The 20,466-nt window shown below is 42.8% G+C and overlaps 1 protein-coding gene across 5 annotated transcripts in view; it reads left to right on the top strand.

The window, feature by feature from the left end:
• The window catches only part of DCLK1 (doublecortin like kinase 1), a 408,196-nt gene that overhangs the window by 375,420 nt on the left and 12,310 nt on the right, over window positions 1-20,466 (top strand). For all 5 annotated transcript variants that reach the window (XM_056561922.1, XM_056561921.1, XM_056561920.1 and 2 more), the window contains 2 exons: window positions 1,269-1,349; window positions 2,706-2,819. In XM_056561922.1, the coding sequence (XP_056417897.1) occupies window positions 1,269-1,349; window positions 2,706-2,819 (195 nt within the window). The remainder of the gene's footprint in view (window positions 1-1,268; window positions 1,350-2,705; window positions 2,820-20,466) is intronic.

The raw sequence follows: 20,466 nt of genomic DNA, 5'->3' as shown, positions 1-20,466 counted from the left end.
GACTGCACCGTGCGTTACCGCACAAAACCCCTCCTGATGTCTATCGGACCCCACCACGAAAGGATTGAGTTCTTCATTCTCCCCAACTGTACCTCTGAGGTCCTCCTCGGTCTGCCTTGGCTCCGGCTTCACTCCCCCACCATTGATTGGACCACCGGGGAGATCAGGAACTGGGACTCTGCCTGCCACAGGAAGTGCCTCTCCCCCCCTCCCAGTCCCATCAGGCAAGCCTCTGTGCCTCCCCATGGCCCCCGTCCTGGTGTCACACTGCCCCGTGCCAGGCCTCGCCCTCTGCCCTCCCTCCCCATTCCCACTCCTGCTGTACTGCCTGCCGTTGAGGAAACCCTCCATTCTTTCCCGGTGTCCTCATCCCAGGGGAGGCAGTTACCGGACAAAGAGAAGGGGAGACCTAAGGGGGGGGGTACTGTTACGCCTAGCGCTCCGGGTCCCCGCTCCTCCCCGGAGCGCTCACGGCGTCTTTCTCCCTGCAGCGCCCCGGTCAGTCCCGCTGACCGGGAGCGCTGCACTGTTTTGGCCGTTGGGGATGCGATTCGCACAGCGGGACGCGCCCGCTCGCGAATCGCATCCCAGGTCACTTACCCGTCCCGGTCCCCTGCTGTCATGTGCTGGCGCGCGCGGCTCCGCTCTCTAGGGCGCGCGCGCGCCAGCTCTCTGAGACTTAAAGGGCCAGTGCACCAATGATTGGTGCCTGGCCCAATTAGCTTAATTGGCTCCCACCTGCTCCCTGCCTATATCTGATCTCCTCCCTTGCACTCCTTTGCCGGATCTTGTTGCCTTGTGCCAGTGAAAGCGTTTAGTGTGTCCAAAGCCTGTGTACCTGAACTTCTGCTACCCATCCTGACTACGAACCTTGCCGCCTGCCCCCGACCTTCTGCTACGTCTGACCTTGCCTCTGCCTAGTCCTTCTGTCCCACGCCTTCTCAGCAGTCAGCGAGGTAGAGCCGTTGCTAGTGGATACGACCTGGTTGCTACTGCCGCAGCAAGACCATCCCGCTTTGCGGCGGGCTCTGGTGAAAACCAGTAGCCTCTTAGAACCGGTCCACTAGCACGGTCCACGCCAATCCCTCGCTGACACAGAGGATCCACTACCTGGAAGCCGAATCGTGACAGTATTTTTTACAATTTCAACTTATTTCTGAGGACAGAGGATTTTATTTTTTATTTCTAATGCCCATATTATTGTTGTTATCGATGTAACATTACAAATGTACAGTAAACCAACACAATCGTGTCTTTTGTTGTTTCAGGGGCTGATCACCATGATGCTGCAGGTAGAAGTAGACCAGAGGTATTCTGCTCTGCAGGTTTTGGAGCATCCATGGGTCAATGTAAGTGTGATGCAAGCACTGCTGATCTAGACTGTGCCATAGTGGGGGACATGCAGCTATGATAGGGCCTGGTCATGGTTGGTCCCTCCCAATTTGCTATTAGATAGCATGAACATTTAGATGTTTTCCCATATTGTTGTTAAACAATTATGGTGGAGTAGGTGGATGATAATTGGTCCAAGATTCATAGAGAAGTGATGAAGGAAGGAGCACTAAATCATTTTCTTCAAGTTGGTCAAACCTGGCTCATTGGATCTGTGCTATATGCCTCAACCTACCGTGTATGCCACACACCATACTGACTATGAGAGCGCTGAAGATACCCAATTACAAATACGATACTTAGTAGAAAAAGAAGATGGAACTCACCCGGTAAAATAAAACGTCCTCTTTATTCAATGGCTTTTTTAAAACATTTCCAAGTAGGGGTAGAGAGATGCGGTCAGCATGAGCTTACTGACCGGCCTCGGCCGGTAAGTCAGCTCATGCTGACCGCATCTCTCTACCCCTACTTGGAAATGTTTTAAAGAAGCCATTGAATAAAGAGGACGTTTTATTTTACCGGGTGAGTGCCATCTTCTTTTTCTACTAAGTATCGTATCTGCTACAGTTTACTCTGCACTCCCAGTCAATCACTTTTCTGCATATCCCTGCGCCACGGACAATCTTCCTAAACAGCACATTACCTTCACTTTATTAACCCCTAGCAGCCCAGCAATAGTGCCTGCCCAGCTTCTCTCAGCCTAATCTACCCAATTACAATGCTTGGATATCTTCAGCGCTCCATAGCCAATGCATGGAGCACATGCTGACCCGCTGTCCCATACATCAGGGAGGGACCAGGTCCCATTATGGATCAGACACTTATCCCCTATCCTGTGGATAGGGGATACATTTTTAAGGACTAAAATACCCCTTTAACAATTTTTAACATTATGACTATAGTTGGAAAGTGTAGTCCTAGTACCTATTTGCGGGGGTTCTTAAAGGGATCCTGCCATCACTTTCATGCTGCCCAAACCACAAGTAATTGGGGCCGTCCCTGGAGGTTAACTTGATTCCCTCGATTGACAGATGTTCAGACAGTACAAAAGTAGTGACAGGTTCCCTTTCAGCTTATCAAGTATAGATTTCTATTGAGATAAGTTGGTATTACAGTCAGTATACAGGAATTTCCCTAACATAATGGATTCTACAACTCCAATTGCTTTTGGAGATAGCCACATGTGGATGGGTTTCATTTTCTGTTGTGCCATTGTGAGATGTATATAATAGACATGCCTGACATTTTAATACTCTACTTATAACTTGTCACCCTTTATGATCTATTAATATATGAGTTTTCTATCTGCACAGGACGATGGTCTTCCTGAAAATGAGTATCCATTGTCAGTGGCTGGGAAGATAAAGAAGCATTTTAATACAGGTCCAAAGCCAAATAGCACCACTGCTGGAGTCTCTGTCATTGCAGTAAGTCAACGCCTCACACTTACCTACTTGTATGACAATCACACATTAAAAAGCCTTATACTGTAAGATAATGGGTGACTTAACAGTGATATAGGCTTCAATATTCCAATCTAAAGACTTATTATTATTAGGTTAGGCTGTACACTTTCATGGTGCATCAATGTATTATTAGTTTATATGTATAAAAATGTCACTAAAATCTATTTGCTAGGAACTACTGATAGTGTTGGGATATTGGTTCGCTTGTATACACATGTATTGTATCATGTAGTTGTTTTTAGGTAGAAAATTACAAATAGGAAAATACTAGTAAGAACCTGCACAGTATGGGATAGCCATTAGTTCAGTTCCACTTGGAAGACTAGGTGGACTTTTTGATCTTTCTTAACCCATACCCAAAAAAGCTCCTTATTCATGTACATCATGACACTTTTTATACATACGACAAACACGACCAACATGCGGAGATATGTATCAAAATGTGGAACTGCCACCCAATATAAGCATGTCATATGTATACCATGTAATGACACCTAATACATCTTTCCAGTTATAATAAGCTTTGGTCAGCTGATATAAGAAATATTACAGCCATTGAAAACATTTAGCCTGGGCAACACGATGCAAATGTTTTCCCTAGAGAGAGAAGAACAGATTAGCACTATTTGCTTTGGAGCAAGAAATCCTATCAAAATATTACACTTTAAATTGTGAGATAAGACACTGATGTCAAAGATACAATTATTAGTGGTAGTTCTGGCCACAGGCGACGGGTATAAAAATGTTGCTTGTAGTTACTCCATGTATCCCAGTGAACCCTCTGCTGTACAGAAGACCAGTCATTGTCTTAGGTAACCCTCCCATGCCTGGGGTCAAGAAACTTGTCAGGAGCATGTAAGACATCCATTAAAATCAATTGACTGATTTTCATGGGTATCCTGCAATCAGTATTTTAATAAAAACAGTAACACCTCCGTGTCCCTTAGCGCACGCACTGGTGTGGACTTCACCAATGCATAAGCCAGAAACAAAAAACAATGTCCAGCGCTACTCCCGTTAAAACAATGCTGATTTTATTTCATAATACACCACAGGTACATAGATAAAGTGGACACAGGTGACGCTTTTTAGATTTAGTTTTTTTGTTTGTAAAGAAAACGATGTCCATATTCTGTCACCATGAAAGACCAATCTGCGGGAATTAAATTATGGAGCAAAAGGTGCTCAGCAGATTGAGATATAGTTTTGTGGGAAAAGCTCTAGGATAACTTGACATTTAGTCATGTAAATCTCTGCTCTTTCTGGGCTAAGTAGTCAAGTAAGATTGGACTTTCATGTGGGCGGTCCTTATTAATGGTTGACTGCTATCTGTCTATAAGGACAGCCTACTTGACTACTTAACCTAGAATGAGCAGAGATTTGCATGAACCAATGATGAATTATCCTGGAAATTTCCTATAACACTATACATTAATCTGCTTAGCTCCTCCTGCTCTATAACATGATGCAAACTGGCCTGCAGTTTCATGGTGGCATGTTAGCTTTAAGGCCTCATGCGGATGGGTATATTATACTCCTGTTCCACCATCCCCATGGCTGTACTGTACTGAATTTATGGCACTATGTTTATCTACGGTACTGTAAGTTTTGGTTCAGTAGAAAAATTGATATTAAAGGGGTACTCCTGTGGAAAACATTTTTTTTATTTCAAATGAACTGGTGCCAGAAAGTTAAACAGATTTGTATATTACTTCTATTAAAAAATCTTAATCCTTTTAGTACTTTTTAGCAGCTGTATGCTACAGAGGAAATTCTTAACTTTTTGAATTTCTTTTTTGTGTTGTCCACAGTGCTCTCTGCTGACACCTCTGTCCGTGTCAGGAACTGTCCAGAGTAGCATAGGTTTGCTATGGGGATTTCCTCCTGCTCTGGACAGTTACTGGTACGGGCATCAGGTGTCAGCAGAGAGCACTGTGGACAACACAAAAAAGAAATTCCAAAAATAAAGATTTTCCTCTGTAGCAAACAACTGCTAAAAAGTACTGAAAGGATTAGGATTTTTTAATAGAAGTAATTTACAAATATGTTTAACTTTCTGGCACCAGTTAATAAAAAAATAAAAAAAAGTTTTCCACCCGAGTACCCCTTTAAATAAGGAGTCCATCCAGTATATGGATGGCTAAAGGCCAAAAACAACCTATCCCCAATCACAGTACCAGGGCCCCAGTTCTGGAGATCATGGGGGGGGGGTACCAGCAGTTGGACTCCCTGTGATCAGGCACTTAGCCCTATCTGTTTTTGGGGGGCTGGACAACCCCCTTAAATACAGGTACAAAACACCTTCTAAGGCCCATGAAAATATATGTAGTTAGTAAATCAAGGGCCACAGTGAGGGAAAATAAAAAGATAAAGAGACAAGTTAAAAGGGAAAAATCTAAATAAAAAGGAAAAAATCGGAAAGTCAGTAGTCTGGACATTAGGTACACTAGCTACTAGGGCCTCTAGGACATTATCTTATGTCTTACTCAGAGAAGACCAGGACTAGCAGAGCAGTGAATACTATTGAGTGTCGATACTAAATGTTTACTGTCCCCCCCGGCTGCTGATGTTACTGATAGATGTGCTATTGCTGTTACCCTTTATTGAATGTGGGCTGTGTATATTGACCCTGCCTTGTAGGTAGAAAGGCATCACTCCTATGTCTTAGCAAAGCGTTTTTATTTTATTATGGAAGCATGAAACGTACCTGTTCTCATTATTTGATTTCTTTTCAGTTGATGGCTTTCTACTTACCTTAGTACTATGCACATTTTCTTACTTGCATGCTTTTTTGAGTGATTTCTCTCCAAGTTATTCTTTGCACACATGCACATTGCATAGTTTTTGCTCATTGCTCATATGTATTATGTTCTCATTGCTCACATGGATAACAAACAAAGGCAGCAGCACTCTGCGATATATTCAAGGACCGCCAGCACGCTTGTCCATGAGAGGGATTCGGCAATTCCTTTCTAACTTCCTAACCAACCCGTTATGCATTTTGTTTTTCCTCAGTTTTTCCTATTCTCGTCAGCCTGTTGAGTGCTGTAGTATGGATCAACACTGTGGTATTGAAGTAAGCATTCCACAAGATTGATCCTATTACCAGAATATAGTAAAAACTGATCACAGTATTGAGAAATAATTTTATTTTAATGCTACGCTGATGGACACATTTTCATGGCTTCTTCTGGTGCTAGTGGACACTAATGTGTGTTAGTATATATGCTTATCATTAAGTGCCAATTTTTTGTTTACCCATACATATAATCTACATTCAGGATGCATTGACACTATGGACTTTCTAAGCTAAAAGGGATATTCCGGGCAAAAATATTTTATCCCCTATCCAAAGGGTATGGTGCTGAGATGGCCACTGATCAATAAAAACAGGAAAAAGGAAAAACATTCAGTTGACTGCTGTTTCTCTCCACTCTACTCACTGCAGAACATGGGCCCCAAATACTTTCTATAAAATCCATCTCCTGCAGCAAGAAGAGAGACAGGGAGAGAAGCACTTAAAGTGGTATTCCAGTGAAAAACAATTTTTTTCATATCAACTGGCTCCAGTAAGTTAAACAGATTTGTAAATTACTTCTATAAAAAAATCTTAATCCTTCCAGTACTTGAATGTGAATCACCGAAAGGTTAATATATACTTAGGGAATGCCACTCCCATACGTTACCACGAAAGAGGTTATTAGAACACAATATCACCGGCTGAAAAATGCCTCTTTATGAATACCTTAAAACATAACTTTTAATATTATTATTTATAAGATAAATCCTAGCTCTTAATCAAAATACTAAATACACCTCAAAAAATGTGTATATTAATGCATTACCCAAATTAAATTGTTTATGTGGATGACTGGTGACAGCCACGGATCGCGGAACATAGAATCAATTAGATATAGATATATTCTTAGCAATGTAGGGTGGGGAGGTATGTAGTTATATAGATGATAAATACCACGAGCTAGATGTTAAATAGTCACTATTGGATATAGTGACTGAAGGCAATATAAGAGGTGAAAAAGGGGGGTAGGTGCACGCTAAGCTAGATGACCCCTCCCTCTGTCCCTGCCTTTTGAGGGACCCACCTCCTTAACAGGGTGGCCTCAACAACGATGACGTTCCCTAACTTACATAAGTGAGGGAAAAAATAATAAACAATGCAATAGATAAGATAGAGAGTATGCTCAACGATCCGAGACTGCCCAGACACCACAGGTGATACCCAACTGAACCGTGCAAAAAACAAATAAATCAATAAACACCAATGCCTAATATTGGATTAAAAATAGGTTCCAAGTTGATTACATTAGTCCAACGCGTTTCAACCATCTAATATTCATGGTCTCATCAGGGAACCAGTCAAACCTATTTTTAATCCAATATTAGGCATTGGTGTTTATTGATTTATTTGTTTTTTGCACGGTTCAGTTGGGTATCAACTGGGGTGTCTGGGCAGTCTCAGATCTTTGAGCATACTCTCTATCTTATCTATTGCATTGTTTATTATTTTTTCCCTCACTTATGTAAGTTAGGGAACGTCATTGTGGTTGAGGCCACCCTGTTAAGGAGGTGGGTCCCTCAAAAGGCAGGGACAGAGGGAGGGGCCATCTAGCTTAGCGTGCATCTACCCCCCTTTTTCCACCTCTTATATTGCCTTCAGTCACTATATCCAATAGTGACTATTTAACATCTAGCTCTTTGGATTTATCATCTATATAACTACATACCTCCCCACCCTATATTGCTAAGAATATATCTAATTCATTCTATGCTCTGTGATCCGTGGCTGTCACCAGTCTTCCTACTGGAAGCATTAAGATTTTTAAATAGAAGTAATATACAAATCTGTTTAACTTTTGGCACCAGTTGATTTAAAAAAAAAATAGTTTTTCAACGGAGTACACATTTAAGGCTTACACATTCTACTTTTCTAGTACCTATCGAGACCAATACAATAACATAGACAACACGAATAGAGATATAGCCGCACATCCACCATTTGTATTTTGAACTACTTGCTTCTCAATATACTTTTAAAAACTAACAGGTTATTATTATACATTTTGATCAAAAAGTACAAGCCCACTAGCCACGTCAAGGCCACCAAGTCAGAGTGGGTCCCTAACCTGACACTGGCATAGCGCCGGGCGGCGACCACTGCCTCCGAGACCCCATGCCCACAGTGGGAACGACCCAGTGGCAAGGCAGCCCCACTGCTGCCCGACCAAGCCCCTGGCTTTGGACCGCACCACCCCACAGATAAAGCATCACAGAAACAATGGCCGCCACAGAGAACCACACCAGTCTGAACACTTACCATGTGCTCCCTACCAGAGGGCTGGGAGAATGTTAGAAGGAAACCTATTGCAGTCTCCTGCTAATTAAAAATGCCTGGGCCGAATGGGTGGAGTGGAGTGCTGACCATGGAAGAAGGGAGAGACTACAATTGTACAACACAAAGAGAAACATAGCCGCACATCCACCACTTGTAATTTGATCTACTTGCTTCTCATCATAATTAAAGAAAACTAACAGGTTGTTAGTACAAAAACATAGACAATTACTGTAGGAGCTCAGTGTCAGACTTTGTACTTATCTTCCATAAGACTCACATAGATATGTTAAACAAACCTTTTCAGGCCAAGAGTAAGCGTAAGTGTGCCAAAAAAAAAAGTCTACTTATTAGTATTTAATGTGAAAATACTTTTTATGCATTAATAAAGTGCTGTCTAGTAAGATGCCCAGTCTGCAGATGCACTATAGAAGTTTGATCATTCATGGCAGCAATGATGTGAACGGTGACCTTTAGCTTATATTCTAGACTATTTGTAGCAGATGTGCATCTGTCAACCCTAGACTATGTCAGACACAGTTGGTATCATTGTAACAAAAATCACTGCTGGTAACAATTACTGCATATGCACAAGTTACAAGTACTGTGTAACTTAATACTGTACATTCTACATTAATTATAGGACGCTGCTGGATTCATGAAAACCATAAATTGACACATTACAGTGAAGAAGTCCTGGAGCTGTAAACCATTCAGGTCATGAAGGTCATTTTGCAGGGAATGTCAAAAGACCTGAAAGTATTATCTAAGCAGTATTTATGAAGGCAAACAAAAATTGGTTAAACTATTATAGTATAGGGTACGTTCACACTAGCAGATCCCCAGCGCGTATTACACTGCGGATCTGCCGCTGAAGGTCCGCTGTCTTTACTGGTGTCTGAACAGAGCGGCAATCTGCCGCTACGAGCAGACACACTGCGATGTGCGATTCGCCGCGTGCATGCACAGTATACTCACACAACATGGCTGCTCTTGGCCTAGGTCAGGGAGCAGAGGGAGCGGCCATGATGTGTGCGAGTACACCGCGAATGTAGGGCAACTCGCACATCGCAGCAGTGTGTCTGCTCATAGTGGCGTATTGCTGCTCCGAGCAGGCACATCTAAAGGCACCCGGTAGAGGTCCTTCAGCGGCGGATCTGCAGCATAAAATACGATGTGGAGCCGATCATCTGAACGTACCCTTAACGAGCAAAAAAAAAAAAGCAAAAATATTAAAATACAAAAAATGAATCCAGCATTAAATAATGTGGATTATCATATGGGTGGACAGAGGTCAGATATAGCTCAAGATAAAATGTAATCCAAAGTGGAATTTTCCGAAATTGGAAAGAAAATGATAATCGGCTGGATCAGCTTCATCTGCTTCCGGCATTATTCACTGTGTATTGAGAGCACCGCGGCGGACATCCACCGGTCAGTTATTGATGACTTATTTTGAAGATTGGCCATCAATAAAAATGTCCCAGAAAACTCCTTTAACTCCAATAAACTCTACCACATGTCAATATGGTTCTCATACCCATCTGGAGCCTTTACATTTGACCTACAGTAAAATTAGATCAGACAAATGAAATAGATAACAAAGCAGATATCAGACATTTTTTAATTTGATGCTCCATGAGCTAAACAAGCAGCCATGTGGCCACATTGCTGAGCCTGGAATCAAGCCAACCCCACCAGGACCACTTTCAGTAGCAAGGTCCTGAAATGCATATTCATATTTTAGCCTGCCTAATGTACTGGGATAAGGCACACAGTAATGTCACAGTACAGGGATAATAAACATAGGGATGTCACAGTATAGGGATAATAAACATAGTGATGTCACAGTACAGGGATAATAAACATAGTGATGTCACAGTATAGGGATAATAGACATAGTAATGTCATCATATGGATATAATAAACACAGTGATGTCACATTACAGAGATAATAAACAGTGATGTCACAGTAAAAAGATAATAAACACAGTGATGTCACAGTAAAAAGATAATAAACACAGTGATGTCACAGTAAAAAGATAATAAACACAGTGATGTCACAGTAAAAAGATAACATAGTGATGTCACAGTATAGGGATAATAGACATAGTAATGTCACTATATGGGTATAATATACACAGTGATGTCACAGTACAGAGATAATTGGGGAGATTTATCAAAACCTGTGTGGAGGATGAGGGGTGCAGTTGTCCATAGCAACCAATCAGATCGCTTCTTTCATTTTCCAGAGGCCATTTTAAAAATAAAAGAAGCGATCTGGTCGCTGTATGCAACTTTCCCAATCTTCCCCTACACAAGTTTCGCTAAACCTCCCTTAATGTACTCAAGGATATTATAGAACAGGATTAATGCACACAGTGATTTCACAATATTGGTATGAGGCACATAGTGATGTCACAATATTGGTAAGAGACACATAGTAAGATCACAATATTGGTATGAGGCACATAGTAAGATCACAATATTGGTATGAGGCACATAGTAAGATCACAATGTTGGTATGAGGCACATAGTAAGATCACAATGTTGGTATGAGGCACATAGTGATGTCACAATATTGGTAAGAGACACATAGTAAGATCACAATATTGGTATGAGGCACATAGTAAGATCACAATATTGGTAAGAGACACATAGTAAGATCACAATATTGGTATGAGGCACATAGTAAGATCACAATATTGGTATGAGGCACATAGTAAGATCACAATGTTGGTATGAGGCACATAGTAAGATCACAATGTTGGTATGAGGCACATAGTAAGATCACAATGTTGGTATGAGGCACATAGTGATGTCACAATATTGGTAAGAGACACATAGTAAGATCACAATATTGGTATGAGGCACATAGTAAGATCACAATGTTGGTATGAGGCACATAGTAAGATCACAATGTTGGTATGAGGCACATAGTGATGTCACAATATTGGTAAGAGACACATAGTAAGATCACAATATTGGTAAGAGGCACATAGTAGGATCACAATGTTGGTATGAGGCACATAGTGATGTCACAATATTGGTAAGAGACACATAGTAAGATCACAATATTGGTAAGAGACACATAGTAAGATCACAATATTGATATGAGGCACATAGTAAGATCACAATATTGGTATGAGGCACATAGTAAGATCACAATATTGGTATGAGGCAAATAGTAAGATCACAATGTTGGTATGAGGCAAATAGTAAGATCACAATGTTGGTATGAGGCACATAGTAAGATCACAATGTTGGTATGAGGCATACCGTGGTGTCACAGTACAGAGATGTTATAGCACACTGTGGGAGTGGTATTACAACTTTGCTCCATTCACTTCAATGAGAAGCAATGCAATAATGTAATGGGAGTGGAATAATGAACACATAATGGCGCAGAGAAGGTATAATGCACACAGCAGGGATAGTCATGGGGCTCTATGGGGGAACTATGCAGCTGAACCACACCTAACCTGGAGACAGACGGGGTAGTCTTTGAAAGAAATGATCTCTATTTTTCGATTCCTGGATAACCCCTTTAAATGAGTTATCAAGGCTTAAAAAAACAGAGCTGCATTCTTTCAAAAACAGCACCACCTCTGTTTTCAGGTTGTGTGTGGTGTTGTGTGTGGTATTGCAGATCAGTTCCATTGAAGTGAATGGAGCCAAGTTGTAATACCACAAACAATCTGAGGACAGGTGTGGTGCTGTTTTTTGGAAGAAATTAAAGGGGTTATCCAGGAATCGAAAAAGAGAGATCATACCACACCCAAAGTGGAGACAGATAGGGTGCGGTCTTTGAAAGAAAACAGGTCTGTTTTTCGATTCCTGGACAACCCCTTTAAGATCCAGATTTATCCAATAAAAATGGGCACATCATACTTGGCTTATTAACCCTGCTACTAAACAAAATATAATGTAAAAAAAAACAAAAGAACACCAGGGGGGCACCATAACAAATAGTAACAGCAATATTTAGACTCAGGATTTATTTTAAAAAACTGGAAAAACTGTCCTGGAAAACCACTCCAAGATTAAAATTATGAAGAACTGCAAGAAAAGACAGTACATTGGAGTTATGGGATGAATCATTCATGTTGTCCTTTTTGAGATAGTTCACACTATATCTCTAAGGCCATGTTTATATGGAAGAATTTTCATGTGGAATTCCGTGCAGAGATTCCGCAGCAGCAGAGTCCCATTGATTTCAGTAGGATTCTTCTGCGCTGTTCACATAGCAGGATTTCCTCGCCGGAGAGATCTGGCATGGAAATTCAAATTCCGGTGTCCACAGAAAACATAGACATGTCTATTATTTCTCTGGAATACACACGGAATGCATTGCCATCTATGAGACGGCGCATTCCCGAGCAGTCAGGGGCAATATCCGCACAGAGATTTTCCTTGCGGACATTACCATGTAAACACAGCCTAAAATGTAGCCCTATGCACCCCAATGGATAGAGCACAAGGGGTATCACTTAACTCATTTCTGTAGGGTCTCCATTTATCTATCTGATTTATTTAATGTAGCACACTATTTCATAATCTTCATTCATATTGTTCTTTCTATTTAATAAATATACAGCTTTGTCATTGTGCCGTCATCGTACAAGCATTTATTTAAAGCCATATGAGACTATTGGCCTGCACCTAGGGTGTAACTATAGAGGGTGTAGAGGAAACAGTTTCCCCTGAGCCCTGGTGCCCGAGGGGGCCTAAAGCCACCACATAAAAAGACACCAGTATTATTGAATTTGAGGACGTTATAGATTTTGCAATAAGGCCCTATCAGATACATCTCTGTGTGCACCATGTGACCTACAAACCTATAAAAACCTTACACTACTACAGTATAGCAGTGATAGCATTTAGTATCCTGTTCCTAATTAGTTTCACTTGAACAAAAAAGCTGAAAAATCTAGGCCTGTGGTTGTACATTTTCATATACTGTATATTTGAGTAGGCTGTTGACATGTTAGTCCAGTAGGTGGCAGCACCAAACCATAGATTGGTCACGTTTTTTTTTTTACATAGTAGATGAAGACAATAGATACCGTTAATCAGTCTCTTATTTATACCAGCTTGTAAAGGGTTAACTAGAATGTGCCCCGTCAGCTTTCCCATTACAGGAAAATCTCTGGACACCTACGACATTGTTACTTTCTCATTTATCGTAAACGAAGAACGTGAACGTGATAGTTGAGTCTGTTTGTAGGTATTGATAGAATTCATAACTTTATTAAATTGTTTATTTTCAAACAGTTTTTAACAATACAGGATTTACATAAAAGAAGAAGGGGGAGGGGAAGGATGTATCAAACAAGGAGCTCACAACAATAGGAAGAGACATAAAAACAATCGTCTTAAGATATGCAACATCCAGTGCAAATCGTCCAACAATTGGAAATGTATAACATGGAGAGTCGGGGAAGAGGACATTGTGACATGCAGAAATATAGCAAGGACATACATCATTTTAAGATATAGGATAAACGAGGAAAAAAAAAAAACACACGCGCCCCTAGTGCAGTACTTTAAAGAGTTTTTGGCAAAATGTAAAGATTTACACTTACCACAAGATGTTGCGCTCAGGGCACAACACCATATCGCATGTAGAAAATAGAAATCTGTTTGCAGCCTCGATCCTCCGGTCAGGTCCTCACTCACCGGCTAGTATTAACAGCAACCGTTTCAGAAAAAAATGGATCTTAGTCAGGCGCAGCACAGTAGAAGACAGATGACGATATCTGTAGGAATACTTGGTAAGGTTTATTCAATGGCACAACAGCAACGCGTTTCTTGCCCACAAAGGGCACTTCCTCAGGCTATACATCATTTTAAGGAATTATACAATTTGGCTATATGTCTGATCTGTTATGTGCAGATTAATATCATATTTTGTAAATTAAAAGTTATATTGGTACTGTAGGTATAGTAGAGTTATAATATATTAGTAGTGTACATAAAAACAGATTTAGAATATATTAGTATTGCAAGTTTTATATTAGTAGAGTTGTTATATTAGAGGAATAGTTTTTTATTTTTGTATTTGTATGTTTTATTACTCAAATAGTTGTTATATTAGTAATGTAGCTGTTGTCTAAGTAGGTATATTAGTAGGGTCGGTTACATATTAGTGGTGTTGTTATATGAGAAAAGAAGTTACAATATTAGTATAGAAGGTTTTATATTAGTTAAATAATTTTAATATTAGCAGTGTGGTTATATTAGTAGAACAATGTAGTTGCTATATTAGTAGTCTAGTTATTATATTAGTGTAGTATTTCCTATATAAGTAGTATAGATGTTAAATTAATAGAATAGTTGATATACAGCAGTGTAATTATATGAGTAACCAGCAATTAACTATTAGTGTTTTTATTAGTTGTTATGTTTTTAGTATAGTTGTTATATAAGTAGTTATATTAGTAGAATTGTTACTGCATTAGTAATAATTGATATCTTATTAGTTATTTTAGTTTTATAGATGTTATATTAGATTTGTCACAACAATAGTAGTCGCTGTGGTGGCCCAGTACGGGAGGTGTTACCCCTAAGGCTAGGTTCACACTGCGGAATCTCCGGGCACAAAGTTTCCGCCCGGAGATTCCGAGTGAGGCCAGCGCCGACTGAATCAGTCGGTGCTAGGACCGTACGGTCACTAAATAGACTGCAATGTGTTCCGCGAGTATTTCCGCCTGAAGAATGAGCAATGCCATTCTTCAGGCAGAAATTTCCAAGTGGATTTTCAGTTCACAAATTCCCCTTCACAAATTCCGAAGTGTGAATTTATGAACGGAAACCCATTCACTATATTATACATTTTAGCAAACTGAATTTTTCCACCTGCAATTTCAAAGCGGAATTGCAGGCGGAAATTCCGTAGTGTGAACCTAGCCTTACCCTTGCTGCCCTGTCCGGCAGCCTCCCTTCAGTGTCCCCTGGGTTCCCTTGTACTTGTTTCCCCCTTGTACATATGTTCTGCATTATATTATAAAATGTCTTGTTGCTTTAAGAGTTGTACCATGTGGTATGTCATGTGATTGTTACCTAGGAGGTATCATTGACCAGGTGACCCCAAGAGTGACCTATGGGCTCCCTGCTAGTCTCCCCCATGTAAGCCCTGGGTGGAGCTAGCTCTTGCTCTTTTCTCTTTGGAGATTAGTCTTTGCTGAGGTCAGTCGTGCCTAGTGTGTGTGTCCAGAGTGTTGGAGGCCTCAAAGTCCTGCAGCCACCATCAAATTCAAGTAAGCTAAAGTCACAGCTTCATTAAAGTCAAGTCAGTACCTGTCATCTGTCAAGTCAGCGTGGCCTGCATTATATTGTCGAGTCCTACTACAAGTCCCAGCAAGCCCTTAAGGTCTCTGTGTCACTGGTCACCTCCGTGGGCCCTGGCTGAACTGTATAGACTGTACCATCTGTCTACCCTCAGTAAAGCTACCGTTATCTGTAACTTGGCGACAGAGTCATTATTGCCCCCCGTGCCTAGCCCAGGATCTAGCGGCATACCTTCGGGTGGTATCGAGGATAAACCACGCCCTGGCATCATGAATACAAGGGGTTAATGCCATCTGCCTCTAGGGCAACAACATCTGCCCTCATCACACCCCGTTACTACAACTTTTGGCATCACGAACAGGATACGGATGTGCGCATTATGCCACAAGTCCTCCCCTCTAGTCTGAATTGTGTCCAGTATTGTCTGCAAATATCACATGCCGATGCAAATTAAGTTTGCACCAGAAAGTGTTCAGGACTTTGTCAGAGGAAAGTGTTTTACTCGTGGCGCTTGTGAAATAGAGGGGGAGGTGAAGAAAAGACTATCTGCTACTGTGAACTGTGCAGAGGTAGTATCTGAAAGGGTTAAGTTGGTCCGGTGTTTCTTGCGCGTGCGAGCAGTCGCAGCTCTGCCCCGTCAGTCCCCAGTGATGACGCCTCTTCAATCAAGCGAGGAGGAACCAAAGAGCCTCCCAGTGTTGCACAGGGAAAGATTTTGCCGACCGGACCAAAACAGGAAGTTCCCTGGGCGCAGCAATATTGGAGGTTCCGACTGCTGCTTCCGGCTCTGCCGCTATTTGTCAAGCACCCGCTGCAGTGCAGACTCTGCAAACACCAACCATTGTCAGTATTATAGTCTCCGGTGTCAGTACCTGTTAGCATTAACCCATTAGTACCTGCAAGTCTGGTCGCAAGACTATTTACCACAGAGTGCCTGCAGAATAGAGGGGGACCATCGATTACAGTACCCCCATTAGCCAAGTCCAAACTGCTGCAGCACTTCAACAATCATTTTAAAGGAGAAAGCACCCTATTCTTCTTAAAAAGACAGCACACTCAAAACTCAACAAGATGTCAGAACCCAGCTCTCCAGATCAACCAGGCAACAGCGCCCCTTCATCTCCAGCAGCAAGGTCATCACCTGCCCCACCAGCCAGGATCTTTCCTGCTCTACCTGCAGTCAGCATCAACAGTCCTGGTGTCCCAGCATCTCCACCTGTATTCATGGGGAACTCTGTACTCCCTACCTACAATAGCGACCCCTTCACCTTGAGGGATTTCAAAGAGAGGATCCAGAGTTTGCTTGTCTTTTACTCTTTCCCTCCTAATCAACAGGTGCAATTGCTCATAGAACAACTACAGGGACCAGCGTTAGAGGAAGGCGACCGCAGAGCAGATCTTTGAAGGACTGTAGCAGGTATTTGAGTCACATTCTCCATAAGAGGTATGTCTCCGGCTGTATGAAAGGCGACAAAAGCCAGGTGAGACCTTGAGAGCATATGCCGTAGCCCAACAGAATGGCTTAAAGACTGTCCAAAAACTAGATGGTATAACCCCAGAGCAGGGCATCAAGGTGTTGCAGCTCATAATAAGTGGGACAAAGCCCAGCTGACAATGTTAGCGGTTCAAAACCCCAGTATGTCCTTCCCCGGTTTCAAAAGACTGGCTATCCAAGTGATTGAGTCCGGTACCGAGTTAGAGGAAGAGCCACTATGGGCGGTAGCCAGATCTGTACCGCCACCGTCACCAGCCCCTGCCCCAGTGTCATCTACTTCGCCAGTAACCACAGCCTCAGATCTCCAGAGTGTAAGGCAGTACATTGAACAACTGACTAAGGCTGTGAAGGAGCTTGCTACCCGGGCCGCTCCACCTGACCGTGAACCGCCCCTGCCTAGAAAACCTGCCCCTGCTCGCTGCAATTTTAATTACCGCAATACTCTGTCCAATAGACCCTCGGGGACTCAAAGACCTTTTGCACTTACTGTAGCAAGTAAGGACATTGGAAAATGCAGTCCTGGGATTTAAACTGACTTCCCCTGAGGTTGCTGACCGGCCCTCAGGAAAACAGTCATCAGGTGCAATCCCCGAACGACCTCAGTCAGGGCTCTAACTTTATGTCGCCTCCTGCCCCTATGTGAAACTTGTAGTAGAACGTGTTCCGATGGAGGCGTTGATAGATACAGGGTCGCATGTGTCTGCTATACCTAAAAGTGTTTTCTATCAGCATTGGGATGCTAGTTTACTGTGTGAGCCTGATGATGTTAATTTCAGAGTAGTTGCGGGTAAGGGGCAACCAGTCCGCAGACATGGATACTGGGAGCCAACCATTCATTTGGGAGAGCATATACTATGCGGGCAGGGAGTGATTGTAGCTAATATGACAGATAAGGGGTCTGCTGAGTTTATCTTAGGGATGAACATTATGAAGAATTGTTTGGCTGAAATATTAGATGCCTTGCATGCCTCTCTTCCCCATCTGTCCCCTTCAGGCCAGCAGGGTGCGCAGCACCACTTGAAAGTCCTACAGGCAGAGCGGAAGTTTGCCAACAAACAAGGTGAAATCTGCAGAGTACGAGTTCAAGACATCAGGTCGGTGACCTTACAACCCAACACGGAGACCATCATGTGGTTTTGTGCATGTCCCGTAGTCAAGAATAGGGACTATCAAGCCTTGCTGGATCCTATGCAATTGGAAGATCATCCTCTTGTTCGAGCTGCAAGAAGCCTTACACTCTTGTAGCCCAGCTGTACCTCCTAGAGTCGAAAGACATTGTGAAAGAACGTCTTGTTGCTCGACAGCGTGCAGCTCAAGTGGCCAAAGGATCCAGTGTGAGCCCTTCAGAGCCCTGGTGGGTGCAACTCCAGGTTGGAGACGACACTACCCCAAGGGACCAAGTCAATGGAATCATTAATGTTGCCAAGAAGTTCCATGAGGCTTTCAGCAAGCACCCCACAGACTTCGGGCAGACTTCAATGATCCAGCACCGTATCCTCACAGGTGAATGCCCACCACATTCCAGTGTTTGATGGAACGGTGCCTGAGCCATCTGAATTTTCAAAGTGTCCTATTGTACCTGGACGATGTCATTGTGTATTCTAAGTCCTACCAGGAACACGTCAGTCATCTGTCAGACGTCTTCCAAGTCCTGATCAAGCATGGGCCGTCAAAGTGTCATCTGCTTAAACCTCAGGTTCACTACTTGGGTCATGTTGTCAGCGCCGAGGGAGTCCAGCCCAATCCTGAAAAGGTGGAAGTTGTCAAGAACTTGCCTACCCCATGCACAGTAAAAAATGTCAGGAACTTCCGGGGATTTGCCAGATACTATCTCTGCTTCATTCCCCACTCTGCCCAGATTGCAGAACCCCTCACATCACTCTTACGGGGTGCAGCGAAGAAGAACTACAATGGAAGACTACCTATTGAATGGGCCGAAAAGCAAGAGACAGCATTCCAAGCTTTTAAATGTCTGTTGACAGAACCCCCATCTTGGCATATCCAGACTACAGTCAGCTGTTCCAGCTATATACTGATGCCAGTTTTGAAGGTCTGGGAATTGTCCTGTCCCAAGTCCAAGAGGGGCAAGAGAGAGTGATTGCTTATGCCAGTCGTAATCTGTGAGGGGCAGAGAAGAACAATTAAAATTACAGCTCATTCAAGTTGGAACTTCTCGCCCTGGTATGGGCCATGACCGAAAAGCTCAAAGACTATTTTGCCACCACGCCATTTACTGTCTACATGAATAATAACCCGTTGGCCCACCTAAACACTGCCAAGTTGGGTGCCATCGAACAGCGTTGGTCTTCAAGATTAGCCAATTACAGTTTCACCATCAAGGACAGAAGCGTCAAGTCGAATGTCAATGCCGACGTACTGTCTAGGATGACTCCCGGCGAAGAACCCCCTGTCGAAGTCGTGTGGGAAGACATAGAGATGCCCCCATTTTACCAACAGTTTGTGATCCAGAATGTTGAGACCGCCCTCATGGACGTTGAACCCAGGTCCGAAAAGGTTAAAGAAGACCTATACACCTGGAAGACTCTTCAAGACGAAAGTCGAGTCATGGGGGATCTGTTGCACTACCTTCTGGCGGAAAAGATACCAACCCGTCTACGACGGCCTTAGTGTGACCACGAGCTGAAACGTCTGTGGCGACAGAGGAAGCGACTGTTTGTGCACAGGGGACTGTTGTACCGAAATTCTTTGGATCTGGTTTCTGGTGATTGACTTAATTAGATTCTGGTTCCTCTAAGAGACGCGGCTATGGTCCTCAATGCATACCATGATCAGTCGGGACACTGTGGAGTCCACAAAACCGAAGCTACTGTCAGGCGAAGATTCTATTGGATCGGAATGTGGAGCGACTTTGAGAAAAGGTGCAGCGAATGTGCATTCTGTAACGTCACTAAGAATGTGCGCAAAGACGCAAGAGCACTCCTCCGTTCCATCCATAGTGAAATACCTAACCAGTTGGATACGCTAGACCATGTCAAGTTGTCTGCTACCCGGTCCGGGTATACTTATCTCTCTCACCATGGTGGATCACTACTCTAAGTGGGTTGTCGTTGTACCCGTTAAAGACCTCACAGCCAAGACAGCGGCCCAGATGTTCTACTCCAATTGGGTGAAAACCCTTGGGTGTCCGGAGTCTTTATTGATTGACCGTGGAACAGCCTTCAAGGCCCAATTCTTCCAAGAGCTGTGTCAATTCCATGCCCGTAAGAAACTTCCGACTACTGCTTACCACCCCCAGGGGAACGGGCTCTGTGAGCACATCAATCAAGTTTTTATTCACATGTTGCGAGCAGCTTCTGTGTCAAGACAAGAAGAGTGGCCCATCTGCTACCCGAACTGTTGGAGATTTATAATAATACAGTCCATTGTTCTATGGGATACACCCCTTTCTACTTGATGATGGGGCAACATGGGCAGCTGCCTAAAGAGCGAACATTCGGGCTCCAAGCCCCGTT

Source organism: Hyla sarda, chromosome 2, assembly GCF_029499605.1.
Source record: "Hyla sarda isolate aHylSar1 chromosome 2, aHylSar1.hap1, whole genome shotgun sequence".
NCBI lineage: Eukaryota > Metazoa > Chordata > Amphibia > Anura > Hylidae > Hyla > Hyla sarda.
The sequence above is the reverse complement of the archived record's forward strand: the minus strand, read 5'-3'. Positions and strand labels throughout refer to the sequence as shown.